Source organism: Chironomus tepperi, unplaced genomic scaffold, assembly GCF_022539635.2.
Source record: "Chironomus tepperi strain 1889 unplaced genomic scaffold, CSIRO-AGI_Ctep_v1 contig_445, whole genome shotgun sequence".
Taxonomy (NCBI): Eukaryota; Metazoa; Arthropoda; class Insecta; order Diptera; family Chironomidae; genus Chironomus; species Chironomus tepperi.
Window position 1 is genome coordinate 5,717,581 of NW_027226567.1, and position 21,611 is coordinate 5,739,191.

Below are 21,611 nucleotides of genomic sequence, written 5' to 3' on the forward strand. Positions count from 1 at the left end.
TATGTTCGTGAGAGGCACTGGAAAGTGATGAGAAGAACCAACGTGCTCTGTGGAAAGCTTTATATTTGGTGAGAGAATTTGCGGAGTGGAAGAAGAAGGAATCGCACGTGGGAAATATTTTGTGGATGATAAGAAGGATTAAGCTATGGCTTTTTTGGGATTTGAACTTACACAAAAGCTTATTTTGATGACTTTTTAAAATTGAAAAATTCCAAAAATTTTAATTTTTTCAGTCAATTTTACATCCAGCACGTGACATTCACAATTTTCACTAAGCAAACATTCAACAAATGTAAACATGTGATAACATTGCACTTTACTCTAACTGGAAGTTACTTCCAACATTCCAATCATCTCATTTTTATCTCCTTTTTGTCCAATTTTTTATCTTAAACTTTTTTTTAAAATTCACAAAATTTTCATTAAATTTTAAAACTTTTCACTAAATTTTCATGCTGCTTAAATTTTTTAAAGTCTATCTAACTACTTGATGTGCTTTTTATGTCAAAAATGTCCACAAATTCACAAGAATTATTTTAAAAATGCCTAACGTGACTCACGATTCCTCTCGTTCAAATCTCACTGACAATAAATTTTCTCTTTCGCTTATCGGACTAGGACAAGAATAAAGGAAAGACTTTCAGTTCTTCCCGTTGATGATGATTTTTTTTTTTTATTGCCAATGCACTTGCGCGTAAGAATCGCTTTAACAAAAAACGGAAATATGCTCTCAAATTATTGCTATAAATAAAATAAAGTGAAACTTTTTTGAGAGCACGTTTTTTGAGCTTTTGTTGGTTAGTGAGTCGTTGGGGATGCTTTTGGCTGTGTGACCGGTTCTTTGGAATGAATCCTAAATTAGATATCGGATTCAAAAAGACTTTTGTTATTCAGGGAAACTCTCAATCAGCTCAAAGTATTCGCTAGCGCACTGCTACGTCGGCGATTTAAAGATAAGACACGAAGCTGTCCTGACGACACAGAAAAGGCTGTTCTCGACCATTTTTTACAGCGATAATTAAGGTTAGCTGCAGAGTGTGGCTCAAAATAAGTTGACTTCGAATTTTTCGACAATCTAATGTCGAAAAACTCGAATTTGAGACGGCCACACTCTGGTTGGCTGAATTGTGCTTCTCAACATAGTCGCTAAGGCATCCTCAGATGTAAACGCGGCTTACAGCCTTCTTTTGAAGGCTACAGGCAGGAATGTCATCAAAGAAGTGGTTCGGATCCCACTATGATAAGAAAGTCTAGATTTGACCTGGAGATTTGGCGAATCCTCACTCATTAAACTACCAATTTGGCCAAAAAACGCATATAATGCACAACAATGGACCTTAAGGCTTGAACAGCTAAGTTTATATCCAATCGAACCTCTCACATTTTCTAACAAAATGCGCTCCAATTCCCTCTCCTTGTCCAAAAATTTCATATACCAACTTTTATAACTTCCTTCGTCTCGTGAATGGGAAAGAGAAGAATCAACTCTTGCCTTCTTTTGTGCTGCATGTCATTCGTTTTGAATTTAAATGATGTACGTTCTGACGGAGTTATTAAAATAATATTAGTTTTTTTTTGATCGTTAACATTTTTTGTTATTGTTTCTTATTTGTCTTGTCATGTCTTTCTCATACATATCTTAGTGGGTAGCAGAAACAACTATGGATCTGAGAGGACTTTTCTTATATCTACATAAATACTTAAAAGCGTATGTACGGATGTCATCTAATGATATGTTATGCGGACATGGATTGTGGATTGAGGATTATGTCATAATAAGGAAATAATGGAAAGGGGTTGGGTACTTTTTTGGTCATAATTTTGTGGAGGGTCCAATTCTTCAATAATCCAGAACAGTTTTATTAAAGACTTTCTACGGTTGATTTACGGATTCTGTATATATTTCCATCTTTACTGCAATATTCAAGACTTCAATACCAGTTCTTAAATCTCAAGTTTTGTTGCCTTATCCTCAAAGGTAAGCTCGAAGTCGAGTCGACTTTTCGATACAAAATCCGAATTGACTTCGAGTTCTGCTATACTTATTCCCAACTTATTCCGAAGTAGACAAAAATAAATTAGAACTAGTTATGAACTGGACATTTTTACCTTGCCATCAACTTGCTACTGGGATTGTGACATAGCAACATCAGTAGCTTTCGTCATTAAACTTCCGAAAATTAATGAGGCTGTTGGTGGGATTCGAACTCAGGATGTCAAATCATACACTAATTTTTGTGATCCGCTCCTTGCTAAGTGAGCTATCAAGGCACTTTTGCTTCTTGTGGTTAGCATTGTTATGTTCAATATAAAAGTGTCGTTCATTTCTAAGAGTCTTCTGCAATTAAGAGATAGGGTCTGTAGTCGAATAAGTTGTTGGAATTGGAACGCATAATTTTAGATTGAGGAATAGTAATTTTTGTCTCGAAAAATGCAAAAAAATTGAAAAATTTGATTCACAAGGTTGCATAGGGTGATGTTAATCCCCACCATGGATACGCTTCTGCCTATAGATCAGTGGTGGGCAACGTGTGTGCCGTGGCACCAAAGTGTGGCACTAATTTTTTGAAAATGTCATGAACCGTATGCTTTGTGCTATTTCGGTAGAGGTATACGAACAAGGTGTGCCTCGAAAAATAAAAGGTTGTCCACCCATGTCTTTAGTTCGATGTCTCGTTGGTTACTTCTTGCTATGGATATCAAATCGTTTGAATTACAAAATCATAGCTTTGAATAAATTCTTCATAATTTTCCCTCAGAGTGGCATTAACATAGGATATACTTTGTTGCCAAAAAACTTAATGATGACACAAAAAAAAATTTCCTCATCAAGATTAAAGAAAATAACTTTTAAGTAAATACCGGCATATCTAATGGGATACATAAATTTTTGGAACAAAAAACAAAAACTTTTTCATAAACAAGCTTTGGGCTCCTTCCTAGAAGAATTTCATACTTATTTTCATATTTAATATCAAATGTCATAACAACCAATTTGTTATAATGAAAGCGTGTCTGCATGCTCGATATCACAATCATTATGGACACAAATTGACATTAAATGTAATGGAACAAATTTTCTAAGAAAAAAAGTATGACAAATATTAGCCATTAATGTCCCGTTTTGGGACTAATCAAGTATAAAAGTTTCATCCATAACCAACTAAAATCCACAATTCCATCCCCTGAACACATCAAAGTTGCTTCTAAAAACAATTTTTTCTGCCTCTCGCCTTCTCGTTCCCCTAACTTTCTTTATGTTTTATGTCAATTTAATTTGGTATGTGACACATAAAAAGATGCTCAAGAAGGCGCACAATGTGAAAGAAATGAAACAAAACTTTTATGATTGTGGAAATGAATGTTATAGAGATAACAGTGTATGTGGCTGCATAAAAATAAATGTAAGCGAGAATGTTCGAGGATGTGTACCTGTGGAAGGGGTGTTAGGACACATTTATTGACTATTTATTGCTCATAAAAATACGTTATTTTTGAATTTAGTTCAAATTTTGAACTTTTCTCGTTTAAAAACAGAAAATTGATGAATTTTGATATTTTTGCTCCTATTTTATGCACTGGATCTATCAATTACTGAACTTTGGCTTTATTTCAATTGAAAGATCGATTTCATGATGATCATTAAGCTTGTTTTGACTGAAAATTTTATAAAAATCCAAATTTTCAATTCGAAATTTTTGTAAACAAAGAAAATTTTGCGCACGAAATTTTAAAATTCAGTAAGGAAAGGTATTGATGCTGAAATTGAGTTCGATCAATCATCAAAAAATTAACCCATTTAATCAATAATCAACTTCCAGTAGCACATCCTGCAACCAAAAATCATCCAATTTGTTGTCATAATTTTGACAAAATAAAATCCCTTTTACATCCACAAAAACCAACTGAAACTGTGCATGTATATTAAATATTGTTTGCCACCAACTGACCTATATCCATATCTTCTCAGTATTTTACTGCACAGCATACAAAGTTTCTTCTTATCATTTTTTTGGTGGATAATTTTTGTGACTTGTAAACTGTCGATGGTAGATACGTGATGATCATGAGTGGGGGAAGCCAGCAAGACATGATAACAAATACGCACAAATTCATTCTTAATAGACAAAGTTCCCGACTTCTTGCCTTGACTTCCAATAATTTTTCTTTTAATCACTTTTTAATGATCACTTGTGCCTTATTTGTGGCATGTTGATGATGTATAAAAATTACAATACCAAATCTAACGGGGATAATATTGTTATATATGTATCTGAAGCAACAGGATGCTGAGAACACAGCATGAATTGAATGGCAATGTAAGAAGGAACACGAAGGAATGCTCTTGGCATTGAGATTTATTGTGAGAATGACTATCTTATTTTTTTTCCATAGAATATGTCCATCAACGAAATTATTTTGTCATCTATTCATTTGGGCATTTAACTTCAGATTGGTATGTGGCTTTTGGGGATGATATTATGACATTAATGAGTGGAGTCAGATTGTCATCAAATGTTGGATGGAATTTCTATAATAATGAAGAAATGACGGGTGTGGTTTTGGATTTGATTTATTCAGGAAGGTAGTGGGTATTATGATAAACATTTTGGATTGTATTTTGGTAGCTATGAAAGCTTTTGACCGTTAAAATGAGCTTTTGATTTGAATTTTTGAAATCTTTGTTTACAATTATTTCTGATTTGGTTTTTCGTGAAATTTTCATTAAATATGCTGCAGTTTTTGTCATAATATTGATATTTGGGTGCTAAAAAGCTTGGAGATTGCAAATTTAAAGATCCAGTACAGGGAAAATAGCTTAAAAATAGTCAATATTTGAAATTATACAATATTAAGTGCCAAATTTGAATTTAAGCAATTTTCAGTGCTTTTACCAATTTAGTTTAGCTTTTAATTCCACCTTGTCCAAAAACAAATCACAAAGAGTTAATCCAGAACACTAAAAAGCAACAGATCCAGTGATATGAATAATTCCTAACAAATCCTAAAGAAATAATTCCTCATTTGCATTTCAAACTCCAAACAAACCACCTTTAATCAACAATTCCACCTCAAATTTTCCATTTCTTATCCAGCAATACTTCCTCAAATGAATTTTTCCAGATAAAATATGAATAAAAAGTCTTTATGTCTTGCAAATAAGCTTTTATTCCACTTTATCCGTTTTGTATGTTTATTGGTTTAGTGGTAAATGATACATAAGTCTAAAAATAGCATTTCCAGGTAATTTTCCGCTTCATTGACGGTTAAATAAGGTATTCAAATAATAACAATAAAACTTATGTGCTTTATTGCAGAAGCACCAATCAGATTTATTTGTGTATGGTAAATATGTAAGTCTAAAGACGGAAGTGATAGTGAATAAGAAGCAAAATAGTAGGGAAAATTGAGGGAAATGAGAAAAATCCATAACATCTTTATGAATCAACAATGGAAAATAAAGGAGTAAGTTTATAGCCTTCCATAATCCCTTCTCGAGCACTATACACATAAATTTTTATAGAATCGCATGAATGAATACGTACGAATACAGGAATTATCATAAATTATTTATTCAATAAGCGTAAAGAAGATTACCGAAACGGATCTTAAGAAGGAACAGTTCCTTTATATTGATTTTTATGTATTTGTGTGCAAGTCAGATGCCAGTGAATTTTAAGTACCGCAGATATTTATTGGGAATAATCGTTGTTATGAATAAAGATGCTTTCATGTACATATCTTAAGCTTATGGGTTTTGTGAATTATTCATAGTCATTAGTCGGGGATGATTCATGGAGCTTTTTTGTCCGTTGAAAATTGAGCTTTCAAACTTTGAAAATTGAACTTTTAAATTCTTTGTTTACAAAAAGTTCTGAATTTAAATTTTTAAAATTAAGGATCAGAATAAGCTTTATGGATGTCATAATATCGATCTTTCTATGCTTTATGTCTTACAGTTCAATAATTGTAAGATCCAGTGCAGCTAAAACAAACAAAAACATCAAAATTTACGATTCTTCATTTTTAATGCACTAAAAGCTTTGTAAACCTCAAATTCAGTATCTAAATGACATCAGATTTACCTACCAATTCTTAAAATCATCAAAGTAATCTGCCATCGACAGCACTAACAAAGAAATTGAAATAAAGCACTCAAAAAAATCGTAATCACGTTAAAAATCTGCGTGTCTAAGGAAAAAAGGTGAATTCCTTTCGTATCCATAAAAATTCATTTATTTATTTACTTGCGTCATCATAAAATCTCATTTTTATTATGAAATGAATGAGCTGTATTAAGATGACAAGTCGATGGACTCTTTTTTTGAGCATTTCCATAGCACAGAAACGTATGTTTAGGCTTGCTAGGATATAGCATCACCTTGTGAATACAAATGACCACAAATTTGTCACATTTTTCTTTTCTTGCCTACGAAAAATAAAAATTCAGTTGATATGTCGCATGAGTCGCACCTTTTATTGGCAAGGTGGGTCAAATAAATTTTTTCGGCGTTCATCTCATTTGCTACTGTATGTTTTTTGCGTTGGAAGCAGATGCTAATAATGTCCAAAAATAAAATACGGAGGAAGTATGTCTAAATTGATGGTTTATGGAAAAATTACAGCTTTAATGGATGGGGTAGTGCTGATTTAAGGAAATTTAGTCAGAATTTCGAGAGAGCTTTTAAAGAGCTTTTGAAAAAAGCTTTTAAAGAGCTTTCCAAAAAGCTCAAAAGTCAAATCTTTGTTTACAATTTGAATTTCTTTTTGTTCTTTAAAGTTTAGCTTTCCTGGACGTAACTGCTTGTCATATTATCGATCTTTTGTTAGTTTACAGCTCAAAGTTATCAATTAAACATGCCTTGAGCTTGTAAAATGTCCAGAAAGTACTTAAAATTACAATTTTTGTAATGTTCCTAAATTCAATAAAATAAGGAATTTTTTGACTCGATATTTAAAGTTTGTAGGTTGACCAGCTTTAATCCATATCCATTTCCATTTCAGAATTATCTTTTCCCACATGACTGATCATAAAGATGCTACACAGACTGCTGAACATATTTTTGTTAATAAGAAATCCTACAAGTGGCCATACTTATGCTACCATCCACACAAATTGCAGAGCTTGTATAGTCATCGAAATACAAAGAAAACATAAAAATATCATAAAAGCTTTAAATGTTTTCAATACAACTGCGGTTCCTTTGTGTTCTTTTTTCATACTTATAGAAATAAAAGAAATATTATCAGACAAGAAGAATTGCGAATTGTGAGGCCTTTTGTATCGAAATGTTCATGGATGCATGGTATTTGAACTTCTGCTTGGAGAAAAGTGATGAAAGGTTTTGGTGAAATACGTTATTATGTTTCTAGCACAGAATTTGAAATTAATACAAATTTTTTAAGCATGAAAGCTAAAAAGTTTAAAAATTGTGAATTTTGAGGCTTAAATTCAATTTATTCGTACTGGATCTTTAAATTAAGGAACTTAAGGTTGTTTAGCATAGGAATATCAATACTATGATGGACATAAAAGCCGGTTTAATGTGAAATTTTAAAAAAGTAAAAAATTTCAATTTTGGAATTATTGTAAACAAATATTCGAAAATGTAAATTAATCAGCGAATTGAAGCTGGTTTAATGGACAAGATCATTCTCAAGAATAGTTAGGTTTAAACAGAGCATCTTATGATTGTTAGTTTGTGAGATTCTGAATATATTCAGCATTAAATTAAAAATTTCAAAAATTCTTCTCATCGTGGAAGTTCAAAGCCAAATCCTTGGAAGTCTTCTTAACATGTGCTCTAAATTTGATGAATTCATTCAGACAGACGAAATGTACGAATGTGTAGAACATACAGCATCAATATATTTTGCTGATTACAACAATTCTGTAAATGATACTCATATTTTCCCTTTTAATTCCTTACACGCACATCATTAAAAGGTTTTCTTCTTAATCGCTTATTTTATCTCATGAAATTAAGTACATCTTCGTGTCTTTTATCAAGAGACTGATAAGTTTATCCAAGGTCTTCTTCTTCCTATCTCTTTATTTGTCACAATGAAGTGTTAATATCCTTTGTCTTTATTCTTAAATTAATTCTAGCTTTTCCCACATTTTTTTTTATCTCAAAATTAAAATTTATTCACGTACGACGACTGTTTAAAAACTTTTTATCAGACATCCTTTTGTCTTTTTAGTTCCAAATGAGATGCTGCTTTGTCAAAGAAAAAAAGGTTAATGTGGGGTTTATTTGGAATTGGAAATTGTCATGATATGATTTGAAATTGAAGTTTGTTGAGGACTTGGATCAATTTTGTCATTTGGATGCATCTGCATTGTCATTCGAAGCTATTCAAAGGATTCAAAACTTTGTAAAATTCAAACTTGATAAGCTTTATTTCATTGCTTACGAATTGCGATGATGTGAGCTTTCTATTTCTATATGAGCCAAAAAAATAAAAATTGAGGATTAATATGATACATACGAATCTCTTGTGACAATGCTATATGAGTAAGATAAAGTTTTTTGCATGAAAAATATTCTTTTATTTCCATTATTGCATTTTAACGAAGAATGTTGAATATTTTAAAGTATTTGATGAGAGTTGAATTGATGGATGGATGAAAATGAGGAAAGGTCAAAATAACGGTCATTTTGGATTTAAATTTTATGCTTTAAAATGATTTGCTATAAAATTTAAAATTCGAATGACCGTTCAAATTTGCTATAAAATTTGAATTTCAGAAAATCGTTAAAATTTTGAGTTTAAAGAGTCCGTTGATACTTTTCATATGAAACTGAAATTGTGCATTGTTGTGAAACAATGCAAAGCTTTCCACAACTTTATCAATCACTAAACTCCTGCAATGTCAAGAGCAGAGAAAAATATTCCATCAAGAATCTCACAAAGCTTGTCAACTATGAAAGTGATTAATGAAAGCTTTGTTGCTGCATAATCTCTTATCGCATTTCATGGTGAACTAACATGCAGCACAGCTAATTAAATTAGATCCAAGATAATTTAAATAATTAAATTTAATTATATGATTTGGTAAAAATCCTAATTGCCTGTAAAAACCACAAAGACACCATTCAGCATGCAGCAATGGACTAAAAGGTCGACATGGGATTACGAAAGGGATTTAACCCATGCAATAATTTGCTCATAGACTAAATTAGATCCTCTTTTGTGCGTCATCAATGATTATATTTTTAGAAAAATATCTGACACGTGCGTAGAATAATTTTTTTGTGTCAATACTATGAGAATTTTTTTGATAAAATTAAATTAATCAGGAAATCGATCGGTTGTACAAATTGATATAGAGAGGCACACGTAGTGGTCGTTTACTTATTATCTGTTATTATAGCTTTAATAGATTAGGTCATTCGTTGTTGATGACAAAATCGAGTTTCCAAAATTAACGGTAAAAATATATTTGAAAAATAACTGTCAAAAAATATTTGAAAAATTTAACAAAAGCTGAAAATTCAAAAAAATTTGTTTGAAAAAATAACGGTCAAATTTTGTTTTTCTAGTTTTCACATCCTTTTGAGATCTAAAGCAATTAAGCTGTTAAAAACCACTACTTTATAATTTATTTACCATTGGATTTTTTGCTTTATTCAACGATTTTGTGTTCTGATTTTACTTTTTTTTTTTCTCGTTTAATTTTACATTCTGTTCCTGATTATTTTTTTTCCACAAGAACATTTCACAAAAAATAATAACTTCTATTTTTAAGATTTAGGAAAAGTCGGACGCTATCGTCGCCTTTAATGCCTGACAGTTAATTATTTACTTCTTCCATTTCTTATTTTCGTAGTCCCATTGTGAGGAAACACCATGGATTGGATTGACTTCTAAGGTAAGCATACGTTTAAGTTGAGCCTTGCGATGGGCTTCATCGAATGTCTCTGGTTCTGCGTCATAGACTGTAATTAAGTAATTAAATTATTAGCATTAATTCAGCTAGGAATATTCCAATTTGGACTTACTGAATGTTGCCATCCATAATGAGACGAAGATGGCCAAACCAACTACAATCAATGTGTTTCCGACGTGCATTTTCCATTCGCCTGTTGGATATTTCATCTCAGCGAATGTTTGACAGAATGATGCACGATAGAGGGCTTTCTTTTCTTGGACTGAAAGCTTCTTCCAGTCTTCTTTCTCCTTTGTGCGGAGAGCCTGCAAATAAAATTATGCAAAATTATTAATTAATTAAGGAATAATTGGAATGGATGTCGTAAATGCAGATCCAGTTACGTAGATAAATCAGTCATCAACTGTAAACATTCTAAAGCCGACGAAAAAATTATGTAAACAAAAAAAGGCAAACTTACGAGAACGTCTGGAGTGTTTTCCTTGAAGCGGACAGCTGGCATTGGGAAATCTGGTCTGTCGTAGTAGACTGGCTCACCGTTCCATCCGAAACCAACGATATCACGATTGCCGACCTTCTCTAATTTCTCAGCGAGATGAGGGTTCATTGCACCAGTGCTAGCTGCGCGTAGGAGCATAGCTGGAGCAGAGGTAGGTTGGAGAAACTTTGCTGCTAGCATTCGACTTGCCATCTTTGAATGATTTTAATCCCTTAACAGCCTAATTAATGATCTAAAATGAAAAAGAAATTTTTTTGGATGTATTAATATTTTTTATCACTTTTGAGTTACGTGAGTTTTGAGGTTCTATGGATTTTTGTGCCTTTATATGATGCATTATGTAATAAATTTTTTCTCATAAAATTCTTTTATCACATGAACAGTTCATGGATTATTGCATAATTACATACTAATTAATTTTCAATCAATTTATGCTACATTTTTGTAGGCTTAATACTGATTTTTCATGAAAATTTTGATTACGCTATTGTGAAACTTTCTTGAATGTCAAAATCAATATTTTTCTACCCGAAAAATTTTCTTATCAATTTTTAACCAACTAATACTTGATACTTTAGCCTATTTTTGTATTGTCACTTTAGTTCATACTATAATTATCCTATTTAATCACTTTATAACTTACAATGCCAATTACTTAAAGCACAAAATTCAATTTAAAAAATTTAAGGCTGATCGCAAAAATTACCTTTTCGAATGTCGAATGTGAAAAGTCGACAATACCCTGAGCCTTGCAAAATAAGAAGAATCTTAACGAAAGGGGAATGTCTGATCGACACTTTTGTTTACTTGATCAATTTGCTGTTTATTTGCACTTTTTAATGTTATTTGTGGACTATACACAACCAGGATGTAACAATAATCATAGAAATATTCAAAGTTAATTAGAAACCTAGTAATTAAGATAGAAAAATTGAAAAATGTAAATTCATCATAACCGACTTTTGAAATTCAAATTGCTTTCTTCGATCCTCTTAAAATTCAAAAATATTTCGTTATTTTGAAGTCATGCTGTTGGAAATGTTCAGAATTATTTGATTATTTAATTGATTTAATTTAATTACAGACTACTGTAATCTCACTTCAAAAGCGTCGCTTTTGAATTTTAACTGTCATAAAAATTTTAAACTTCCTAAATTGCGAGAAAAAAATTATTTTTGTTTGAAATTTTTCGTTAAAGCGGTTGCTTTTTCAAGTGGCAGTAGTCTAGTTTTATCAATTTTAAATTAATTATTGTAAATTGTTAAAAACCGGTGTTAATCGTGTAAACAGCTGTTTTGAGTTTGAGTTTGAGTTTGAGTTGAGCAGTCATACAAAAACGCGGTAATTCAGAATCTCTACTGAGTAGCCCTTGTGAAAAATGTAACATAAACATGAAATAAAGAAAATTAAAAATTAAAGTTTAGTATATTTTGGAAATTCGTCGAGTTAAAAGCGATGGCAGAGTGATAACAATTGCTATAAATATGATATTATTAGATATCAAAAAAAGTGCATTTATTTATCAAATAAATTAACAAAAAAAATTGTGCAAAAAAAGGAAATGAATTAAAAAAGAGAATGTAAATGATAAATTGTTAAAGAATAATGATGGAATTAGGAATTGTGAAATCAATTTTTTAATGTCTAGATGAGAAACGAAGAAGAAAAGAAAGTCAAATGGTTTCAAGAAAAAATATCACCAGAAGAAGAATTTAAAAAGCAATAATTAAATAATTTTTATGTTTTTAGTGCTGCATAAAATATAAAATCCGTGAAATTAGTTTAAAATAATAGATATTTAATGATATTAATTAAACAAATAAGTTTAGTATGATTAATATAATGTCAAGAAACAAGATTAATCTTATTGGAATTGTCACCATCACACTGAGTTGTTTTTTACTAATATTTTTTGCAACCAAAAATTCAAATTATTATGATGAATACACCAAAAAAGAGAACATTAACTCATTTAGACACAATAAGCTTAGGAACAACTATTATTATTCATCAGAATCACAACAACAACAACAAGTTACGCAAAATTTGTCGGTAACAATTGAGGATGTACTCAACTTTCAAAGACAGCAGCTTGCTGATGAAATGCAATATTATGAATATCCAAATGGTAGATTTGGTGTAGATGCTAAAAATTTACGTGATTTAACACCGGAGACAGGTGGAGCACCAATGAGAAGTGTCATAATTAGTACATGGAGGAGTGGATCGACATTCTTAGGTGACGTCTTAAATGCACTGCCTGGCAACTATTATCATTATGAGCCTTTATTGACGTATGATATTGTTCAGATACGTGGTCCGCCTAACGATAGCAAAGCAATTAAGAGCTTAAAAAAATTACTTAGATGTGATTACACAAATATGCAAGAATATCTTGAGTTTGGACAATCACACAACTATTTATTCTCACACAATACACGTTTATGGAATCAGTGTCATTTGTTTCCAAACTTTTGCTATCAACCCAAGTTCCTTGAGCCTTTTTGCAAGCTGTTCCCATTGCAAAGCATGAAAGTTGTGAGACTGAGATTAAAAATCGCTGCACGTTTGCTAGAGGATACAAGGTAATATAACATGAGAAGGGAACACGAAGTCATAGTCTTATGTACTACATTTCACATAAAAATATTTATGTGTTTTTGTCTTTTTTTTCTCGTCTATGTAATGTGTAATACATATATTCTGAATATATTCAGAGTTGGCTAATTCGGCAATGTGTTTTGACTATTATTTTATTGTCGAACTTTTGCAATTAAAGTTTTATGCTGTTTATCGTCATGTAAACAAGGTTAAGCTATGTTCTTAGTGATTTTTTACTGCTTATCCGTTGTAGATTAGTCAATAGTGTTTGAGATTGACATCATGCTTTCTTGTTAAGGCTGGTGATTACTGATTCTTCATGATCTAAGTCCAGAAATAGCTTAAAATCAAATTGTTTGTTTACTAACATCCGAAATTGAAAATCTCTGTTTACAAACACTTAAAATTGAACTTTTAACAAAATTATGGCTTAAATCATATCTTTGAAGATTATACTATTGATCTTTCAGTAATTCATAACTCGAAGATATATAATGATAAGATCCAGTGCTGTTAAAATAGACAAAAAGTACGAAATTATGCAATTTAAGTATTCAAAGTTGTTTCTCAATTTAGTTCATTAATTCCCAAAACTTAGAAGCACTTAGGAGCTTCAATAAGCTTCTACAATCCAACAGCTTTATAGACATAATGTCAATAATCCAAAAGTAAACAAGTTCATGTGCGAAAAGCTTATAAATTCACAACAATAACATGAAAAAAAAATCAATGATCAGACGAATCACGCCAACTCTGAAGAATATTACACCGTACATGCCACATAAGTTTCAGTTGGAAGCTATGTAAAACAATTTTCCTATGCTTTATGCCTTAGTGTTTTTAAAAAAATTCTGACTATTGATTTTTGTGCGAAAGAATTATGCAATAAATATTATATTTTTTTTTGTGTGCTTCTTTCCCTTATTTTTTTGTTTTGCTACCATTCGAAAATGGAAAACACCGACAAACCGCAACAACAATAACCATGAACATCTAGCCTAAATGTGCGAATTTTGTTATTGATCCGTGATCCACGAGGATTTTTACAATCTCGAAAGCATCGAGTATGGTGTCCTGGAAATGCTGACTGTAAGTCTGATCACTTCTAATTCCAAAAATGACAATTATTTAACATTTCTTCCCACTATACAGGTGATAATCCTAATACTGTATGTAAAGATTTGGTCTCTGACTACAAAGCAGCTGAGAAGCTGTCTAAAAAATATCCAATGACTTTTAAGTAAGTTCAATGTTGTGTAAATATTTACAGTTTTATTGATAAGTAGCTTCATCTGTGATTAGAGGTTCCATTTGTGAAGTTTTGAGTGTGATTTGTTTTGCGGAATCGATTTTGGATGATGTGAATAAATTGTGTCCAACATCAATCTTGGGTGTTTAGAATGACTTAGTTCTAGTGCTAAATACGTCCTAACCTAAAAAATACCTTAATTATCACTAAATCTTCCATCAATTGATCATCTACCGACTTAATGATTGACGTCATAAGTCAATGAACTTTTGAGCCAAAAAATTGGAAAATCCCAGATAATATCATCATGTTAAGCTTCTAGTACCTAACTAACATACAAGCGAGAACCAAAATAGTGCATTCCCCACGACTCTTGCAATTCAATCAAACAATAACATTGATAATGTTTATCAATAATTCAAAATCGTTATCTGCACACGATTACGTGAATGTTTCTTCTTCCTCACAACTTCCTACCTATGCCTCTTCAAAAAAAAGCAGTATTACAATAAAAAAATCAAGTATAATCGAGTTTTTTTTAATAGCACTTAAGTGCTAAGTGGAAAGAATAAATAACTCATGTATAGCGCTCGATATATTTTTTTTTTGCATCGGCAATCGATAATTGTGTCAAGCACATTATTTTGAAGAATATTCTGATCGGTATATATCTGGAGTGACATTGATATTATAAACTGCATAATGTGCATTATTATATTGGAATGTTTTGTGCGAAATAGGAAGGTGTGAAGGCATTTTTGTGGGTGCAAATGCTGATGCAGTTATAATTTTTGTGCAAAGGGGGAATTTGGGCCTATAATTGAGGAATTTATGGAATGGAATGATAATTTTGAATAATTTGAGTTTCGGAAAGCGATTTGAACTAGATTCTTGAATGGAATTCGGTAAATTCGGTTCCTTCCATTACAGTTCTTGCTTTACTGGATTACTTCCTTACTTCCTGGTTGAACTGATCGATTTCAAACCATGACAGCTTCTTTTCTTAGATTAGGTCTAAAAATGACTGTCTATCTCGTCAAATCGCTCAAATCGTCTTGACCTGTTTCTTAATCCAATACTGATCAGTGCATCAATTGTGTCATGATCTTGGGCACACATTAATTAATGGATGGTTCTATTGTTGGCTTCCGGGCAATATCAATAAAATGTCGTGAGCGTTTTGCAAAACCTTGCCATATTGACGATATCCCTTGTGTAATAACTCAAAAATGGGTGACTAGAGGGAATCGAACCCATATCCTTACTAAATAGAATATTCCGGAATTGCCTGTTCTGTTGTCCAACTACTCGGTCACAGAGTTCTCATTCTCGCACTGTTAGATTCTCTTACATATAGTTGAAAACCACAAACAGCTGCATTACGCCGTTGTCGTCAACTAAGACATCCAGACATGACTATAATGCCAACATCATTCGTTCCATTTTATACCGGTTAATATAATTCACAACAAAAAGGTTGAAAATATGACCTTCTGTACAAGATTAATTGCATGCAGTGAATATCGTGGTTTAAACTAGAATTATATATGTGTATATTCCCTGACAGGGAAAGCTCTGACGCCACTGTGACTGATGTTTTCAAGTCATTTAAGAGTGGCTAAAGTATGGCACATGGGAATATGGGTAACTACTGCAAATATACATTTAAAATCCCGAGCAACACAATGTGGTGTTACAGTGAAGTTAAAAAGAATCGAAATCAGATGTCACGGTGCGGTCTGAGCCACCTCACGTCTTACTGATGTAGCGGCGACGTAGCGAACACGTTGCACTGCTCGGGAATCTTTAAAATAATGAAAATCTCTTAAATAATTGAGTATAGAGGCTGGTCACATCAATAATTCGCAAATTACAACAAAAAATCTTGTAAATTTACGCAAATGGAACCTCTAAAATAAATTAAACTCACCGCGGATAGATAAATAATAATATTTTTGCATTTTTCTCTATATTCTCTTTCTGTACATGCTTAAACAACATTCGCATCGCAATAAATAATGATGATAATAAACGCACGTTCATTAACTCTATCGTATATCAAAAAAAAAAAAACATCGATGCAGAGCTGTGAGGTATGAAGATTTGTCATTATCACCATACGATATGACGCAGGAAATTCTTCAATTTTATGGACTTGCATTTGATGATCGTGTTGCAGAATTTCTCGATACACACACGAAACAGAATGTTGGTGGTGTGAGTTCAACGTTTCGTGACTCAAAATCAGCGCCATTTCACTGGACGAAAGAATTACCGTACAATGAAATTCAATATATTCAAGAGAGTTGTAAGCAAGCAATGAAATTGTGGGGTTATAAAGAAGCTTCCAATGCTAGTGAACTATTGAAGAATTTTAATCCACTTTTACCATTTCCTGAGTTCAATTAATGAATAATTTAAAACTAAATTTTAAGTTCTTTTTTTAAAATGTTTACGAAAAAAAAGTTTTTTTTTATGTGTTGATGGCTTTCTATTAGTTTCTGTGGTCTGTTGATTTATTATACCAAGTATGACAAAAAATTTGCAGAAAAAAAAAATTAATTCCTCAAACCTAAGCAGTATTTAATAGTCAAATTAATAGTGAATATTGTTAAGAAAAAGAAAAAAATAGAAATTGCCGAAAATTTGAATTCCAAATTTTGCGGACAAAAAATTGAAATCACATTCAAATGAATGTTGTACATCTTGAGTTCCAACAGACCGCAGAGGAATAATTTAGGCGCATTTTTTGAGAAGTTTGAGGTAGCTTGGTGATACACTTTAGATGGCAGAATGGCTTTAAAGTTGAATTGATTGCTGAAAAATTCGGTAAAAATTTGAATTTTGAGAAATCGTTGAAATTTGAATTTTGAAAATTCATTGAATGCTGAACCGGATTTAAATTGCTGTAAACCAGTTAAAAATTTCAATTCTCAAACGACGTTTAAATTTTAAAACTCAAAAATCTCGCAAAAACGTAAAATATTTGAACTTTTAGAAAGAAGTTCAAAGTTTGAAGTTCAAAAAAACATTCAAATTTGAACCTCAAAAAACATTCAAATTTAAACTTCAAAAAACATTCAACTTTAGTTCAAACGGTTCAAATTTCAAAATCCCGTTACAAATCCAAATTTTTCAGTACTCAAAAATTCTAGGCATTGAATCTTTGCATAGCTTTGTATCCAATAATTTATTAATTACTGATTGCCAAATAAAAAAATGCGCTCAATCTCCTTAATCAATAGCACGAGGATTATCTTTAATTTTTTTCATTCAAAAAACATAGAATTTCTCATATTCCAAAGGATATTTCGCGAAATACACGCGAGTTCTTATGACGATAACGTAAAAAAAGGAGAAATTAGTTAATTCATGAATCTCAATTATTTTTCCATTGAGAACAAGAATCAAAATTAGAATATGAAGAGGAAAATAATAATTATTATGAAAAAAATATCGGTGCTAAATGTCGAATATAAAAAAGTGTAAATGTATAAAAAAAATCTAGCAACATAACCTTTCACCAAAAGTAATAAAGGAAACTCGTACGAATGACCTAAGCAGTGAAAATACTAAGAAGAGATGTACAGTGAGAAGTTGAATGATGTAGAAGAAGAAAAAGAGAAAGTGAAATACAACAAAAGCAATCTGTGATTGAACTCATAAATTTTTATGTTTTCTTCTGACTTGTGGATCTGGATCAACGATTTTGTTGTGCTAAAAATTTGAATTTTTCGGTTTGTGTCTTTGCTAAAATTTAATTTTTTTTTGTTTTTGGGTAGAAAGTTTTAATTAAGTTATCATGCATTTAGATCTGTAATTTAATGAATTTCTAATAAATTGAAATGTAATTTCTGGATAATTAAGCGAAATTTCTTATTAAATAGCTCAATTTTGCATTTAAAACTAAAATTCATAATTGACTTTGAATCAATCAAATTCATAAAAATTTCATAACGGAATTTTTAGCAAAACAAATTAATTAAAATCGAATGATTCAAGCATTTAGCCTCGAAATAAAAAAGTGAGATCCAAGTCGAGTTTTCTATTCAATTGTATCACAACAGTAAGCGGCACAATAAAAGACGATGATAAATCTGTGCTGTATTTATATTTGGCGAGAAGTCTAATAATGTAGAATGGAAAAGTAAAAAAAAAAAATGATGAGGCAATAAATGAAAACTGGGTGAAGTGATTAATTCTTTTTATATTATTTATTTCAAGAAATGAATGAAAAACAACCGTAAGAGATGGAAAAATCTCATTATGCATTATGTTAATTACATTATTTCATCTATCCATTAAAATTTTAAAATAGCCTCGTGTACTTACAATGTCTTCTTCTTCTTTAGACAACAATGTTTCAATCTCATCACATCTTCTCTTGCTGTATTTTTTGTGTATTTTCAATTTCTCTCTCTTTTTCTACTCAAAAATATGAACATCTGAGCATTTTTATTATGAAAATGATATTAAGTTAATATTTGTCTTGGTACAGGGAAGCTCTTCTTGACATTCAATATGATTAACATTAATGTGTTAATATAGTTATGGGAAATGAATATGAAAATGAGTTTGCAGAACCTTATTCATTAATTTGATATGTTTTGTTGTCGTCAGGGATTTGATGGGCGTACACATCCCGTACGGGAACATTTTGCAATTTAAACAATTAGTACCCTAAGCGGCATAATCGAAGAATACTTCCCTAAAGGTTTTGGAAGCCGCCTCCGTTTGATGTCAATATGGCTGCCAAAAATAGACGGAAAATCGAGATTTACAGGAACTCTTAATCATTATGCTGCCTAGTTCTTAGTGCCTGTCATTAAATTGATACACTTAAGAAGCCGAAAATGAAGCCTAAAACTTCTGAAAATTCTTTTGGTCGGTGATGGAATGATGATGGGATTCGAACCCGGGAGTTTTAATTCAACACCAACTTTTGTGTCCCATACCTTGCTAGGTGAGTTATCAAGGCACTTCTGCATCTTCCACCAATTTCGAACTACTTATCTACCTACTTTACTGTCCGTACAGATCAATTGTGATTCATGAACTCCCTCAGATCCCGTCTGAAACTGGCCTTATCGTTGACTTCCGCTTGCCAATTTCCAATACCAAATGTAATATTCTTTTTGTCAACAACCTCCTTCCATGAATTCTTCAGACGTCCTCGAATCTTTTGAATTTTGAAGCAATTTCCAACTTTTATCAATTATTTACCCAAAAAAACTTCTTAATACCAAAAGTTTCCACTCATTCCAACAGCATAAGACGTAATTCCTTAAGAATTTGTTGAAAAATTCCTCACTAAATTGTTGACATTACCACAAATCATCCTCACATTGTTGCTTCGCGTAGACATAAAAAATTAATGAAAATTTTATTTTTTTTTTGCAAGGCTTCATGTCAACAACGGAAGTTATACGCCTTCATTCAATCGATATACCCCAAAATAAAAATTAATCTTCAATCCCTGACATTAACTTTTGCTTTTCAATAATGAAAGTCATTTGAATATGCTAAATGCTATCACATGTCCATAATTCAAATAACAGAATCATCATATTACATTAATTTTTTTTTTCTACTTTACATCTATTTCGTCATTAAATATTGAAGCTTAGATTTTTTGTTTCCCTCTATTTTCAAGTATTGCGTGTGACCGCATAGCAAATATCATTTTCATAATTTCTATTCCAACTATGTCGTTTGGGGGTCGTTCGCTTATTACGTAACGTGGAAAATTGACTTTTTTGACAGGTTCTGCCATGGAGCTTTTAAGGTTCCGTCATGGAGCTTTTAAGGTTCCGTCATGAAGCTTTAAAGGTTACGATACGGAACTTTTAAGGTTCCGTCATGAAGCTTTTAAGGTTCCGTCATAAAGCTTTTAAGATTCCGTCACGGAGCTTTTGAGGTTCCGCCAAGGTGCTTTAAAGGTTCCGCCAAGGAGCTTTTAAGGTTCCGCCATGGAGCTTTTAAGGTTCCGCCAAGGAGCTTTTATGGTTCCGCCAAGGAGCTTTAAAGGTTCCGCCACTGAGCCTTTAAGGTTCCGCCATGGAGCTTTTAAGGTTCCGCTAAGGAGCTTTTAAGGTTCCGCTAAGGAGCTTTTAAGGTTCCGCCAAGTAACTTTTAAGGTTCCGCCATGGTTCAGCTAAATCTCTCACTCGAGATCAAAAACTCTTTCCACAATCACATCATTCATGAACGACCCCCTGAATTAAGCTAATATAAACATTCAGAATGGAAAAAGAGCTAAAATAGAGGAAAAATTTGGACTGCCAATTAGGGAATGAGCTTTGGGGTGAAAAGTATTTTGGATACTGTTGGCATGTTAATAATTTAATGTGTGTTTTATAATAATGACAAGTTTTTATAACAATAAAACAAAAAAAAAAAACATATATTTTGAGACCGGCTTTGGAACATATTAAACAATAGATATACATGATGAATAACAAAAAAGATGTGACTTGTCGGATATAAAAATAAGAATTGAATATTAAAAACATGAAAATGTCATTCGAAATGTTATAAAAAATTAGCCTCAGTTCATCTACAAGTGTATAATCGGACTAATGATAATAATCGACGTAATTTATGAAGAATTTATAGATATATTTCAATAAAAATGAAAAATAAGTCTCTCCTAATGGAATCGATGGCTGAAATTTAAAAAAAAAAAAAAAAAAAAATTAAACAATTATTTCTCATTGTGCATTTTTCGCTAGAACTGTACACTCATTTTGAGTAAATCATTTTTTCATGACTTGATTGATGCAATATTTACATCTGCTGAGTAAATTATAACTGGCTTTTTTTATGACTCGTTTCTGGATTTTCAATTAAAATTTCGTAATGAGTAATGAATATTTTAAACAATTTTAACGGTTTTTGATTGATGATTTTGAAATTTTGGTTCACAACTTGGATAAAAATTTGAAATTATACAGTTTCTACTGCAATTACATGATTGCTAAAATGTATTTAAACAGATAAACTGCTTAATTTTAGTTTTCATAATTGACTCGCAGCTGCAAATTTAAATTTTATTTGTTAAAAATGTGTCCAGACTTAGTCTAGACTGAAACTTTAAATTTAGATTACTAATAACAGTGTCTTGGCTAAAATTTGCCCGCTTAAATTATGTCTGCACTGATATTTTCGAACTTGCTAAACTCTTTGTGTCTGGACTCTAAGGCTATAAATTTTAACAGTCAAAAATTGTGTCCAGGCTAAAATTTCACGGTTAAGAAGTGTCTACATTAAAATCTTTAAATCTTGACTGCAAAAATAGTGTCCAGGGTAGAATTTTGAATTAAAGCCGTTAAAATTGACAGCTTAAAATTGTGTCTAGACTTAACTTT

At 31.5% G+C, this 21,611-nt stretch overlaps 2 protein-coding genes across 3 annotated transcripts; one reads left to right on the forward strand and one right to left on the reverse strand.

Moving 5' to 3' along the window:
• Positions 1 to 9,599: 9,599 nt before the first annotated feature.
• COX4 (Cytochrome c oxidase subunit 4) lies at positions 9,600 to 11,157 on the reverse strand. Of its 2 annotated transcripts, none has more exons than XM_070650171.1 (4): positions 11,101 to 11,157; positions 10,356 to 10,626; positions 10,008 to 10,200; positions 9,600 to 9,944 (listed from the first exon to the last, which is right to left on the reverse strand). In XM_070650171.1, exons 2-4 carry the CDS (start codon positions 10,584 to 10,586, stop codon positions 9,808 to 9,810), a joined length of 561 nt encoding a protein of 186 aa, XP_070506272.1. In that variant the 5' UTR covers positions 10,587 to 10,626; positions 11,101 to 11,157; the 3' UTR covers positions 9,600 to 9,807. The 2 variants fall into 2 exon arrangements, with proteins under 2 accessions (XP_070506272.1, XP_070506271.1); XM_070650170.1 differs by having other exon boundaries at positions 11,038 to 11,138.
• Positions 11,158 to 11,772: 615 nt separating this feature from the next.
• On the forward strand, positions 11,773 to 17,804 carry LOC139098301 (carbohydrate sulfotransferase 4). Its single transcript, XM_070650439.1, has 4 exons — positions 11,773 to 12,979; positions 13,993 to 14,084; positions 14,148 to 14,235; positions 16,329 to 17,804. Exons 1-4 carry the CDS (start codon positions 12,225 to 12,227, stop codon positions 16,651 to 16,653), a joined length of 1,260 nt encoding a protein of 419 aa, XP_070506540.1. The 5' UTR covers positions 11,773 to 12,224; the 3' UTR covers positions 16,654 to 17,804.
• Positions 17,805 to 21,611: the final 3,807 nt, after the last annotated feature.

Excerpts from the sequence above, each read along its gene's own strand:
- COX4 (XM_070650171.1), bottom strand. The coding sequence starts at position 10,586 with ATGGCAAGTCGAATGCTAGCAGCAAAGTTTCTCCAACCTACCTCTGCT. Across the intron at positions 10,201-10,355 it reads AAAACACTCCAGACGTTCTC|GCTCTCCGCACAAAGGAGAA; the intron begins GTAAGTTTGCCT and ends TTTTATTTGCAG. Across the intron at positions 9,945-10,007 it reads ATTATGGATGGCAACATTCA|TCTATGACGCAGAACCAGAG; the intron begins GTAAGTCCAAAT and ends ACTTAATTACAG.
- LOC139098301 (XM_070650439.1), top strand. The coding sequence starts at position 12,225 with ATGATTAATATAATGTCAAGAAACAAGATTAATCTTATTGGAATTGTC. Across the intron at positions 12,980-13,992 it reads CGTTTGCTAGAGGATACAAG|CCTAAATGTGCGAATTTTGT; the intron begins GTAATATAACAT and ends ATGAACATCTAG. Across the intron at positions 14,236-16,328 it reads AAATATCCAATGACTTTTAA|AGCTGTGAGGTATGAAGATT; the intron begins GTAAGTTCAATG and ends ACATCGATGCAG.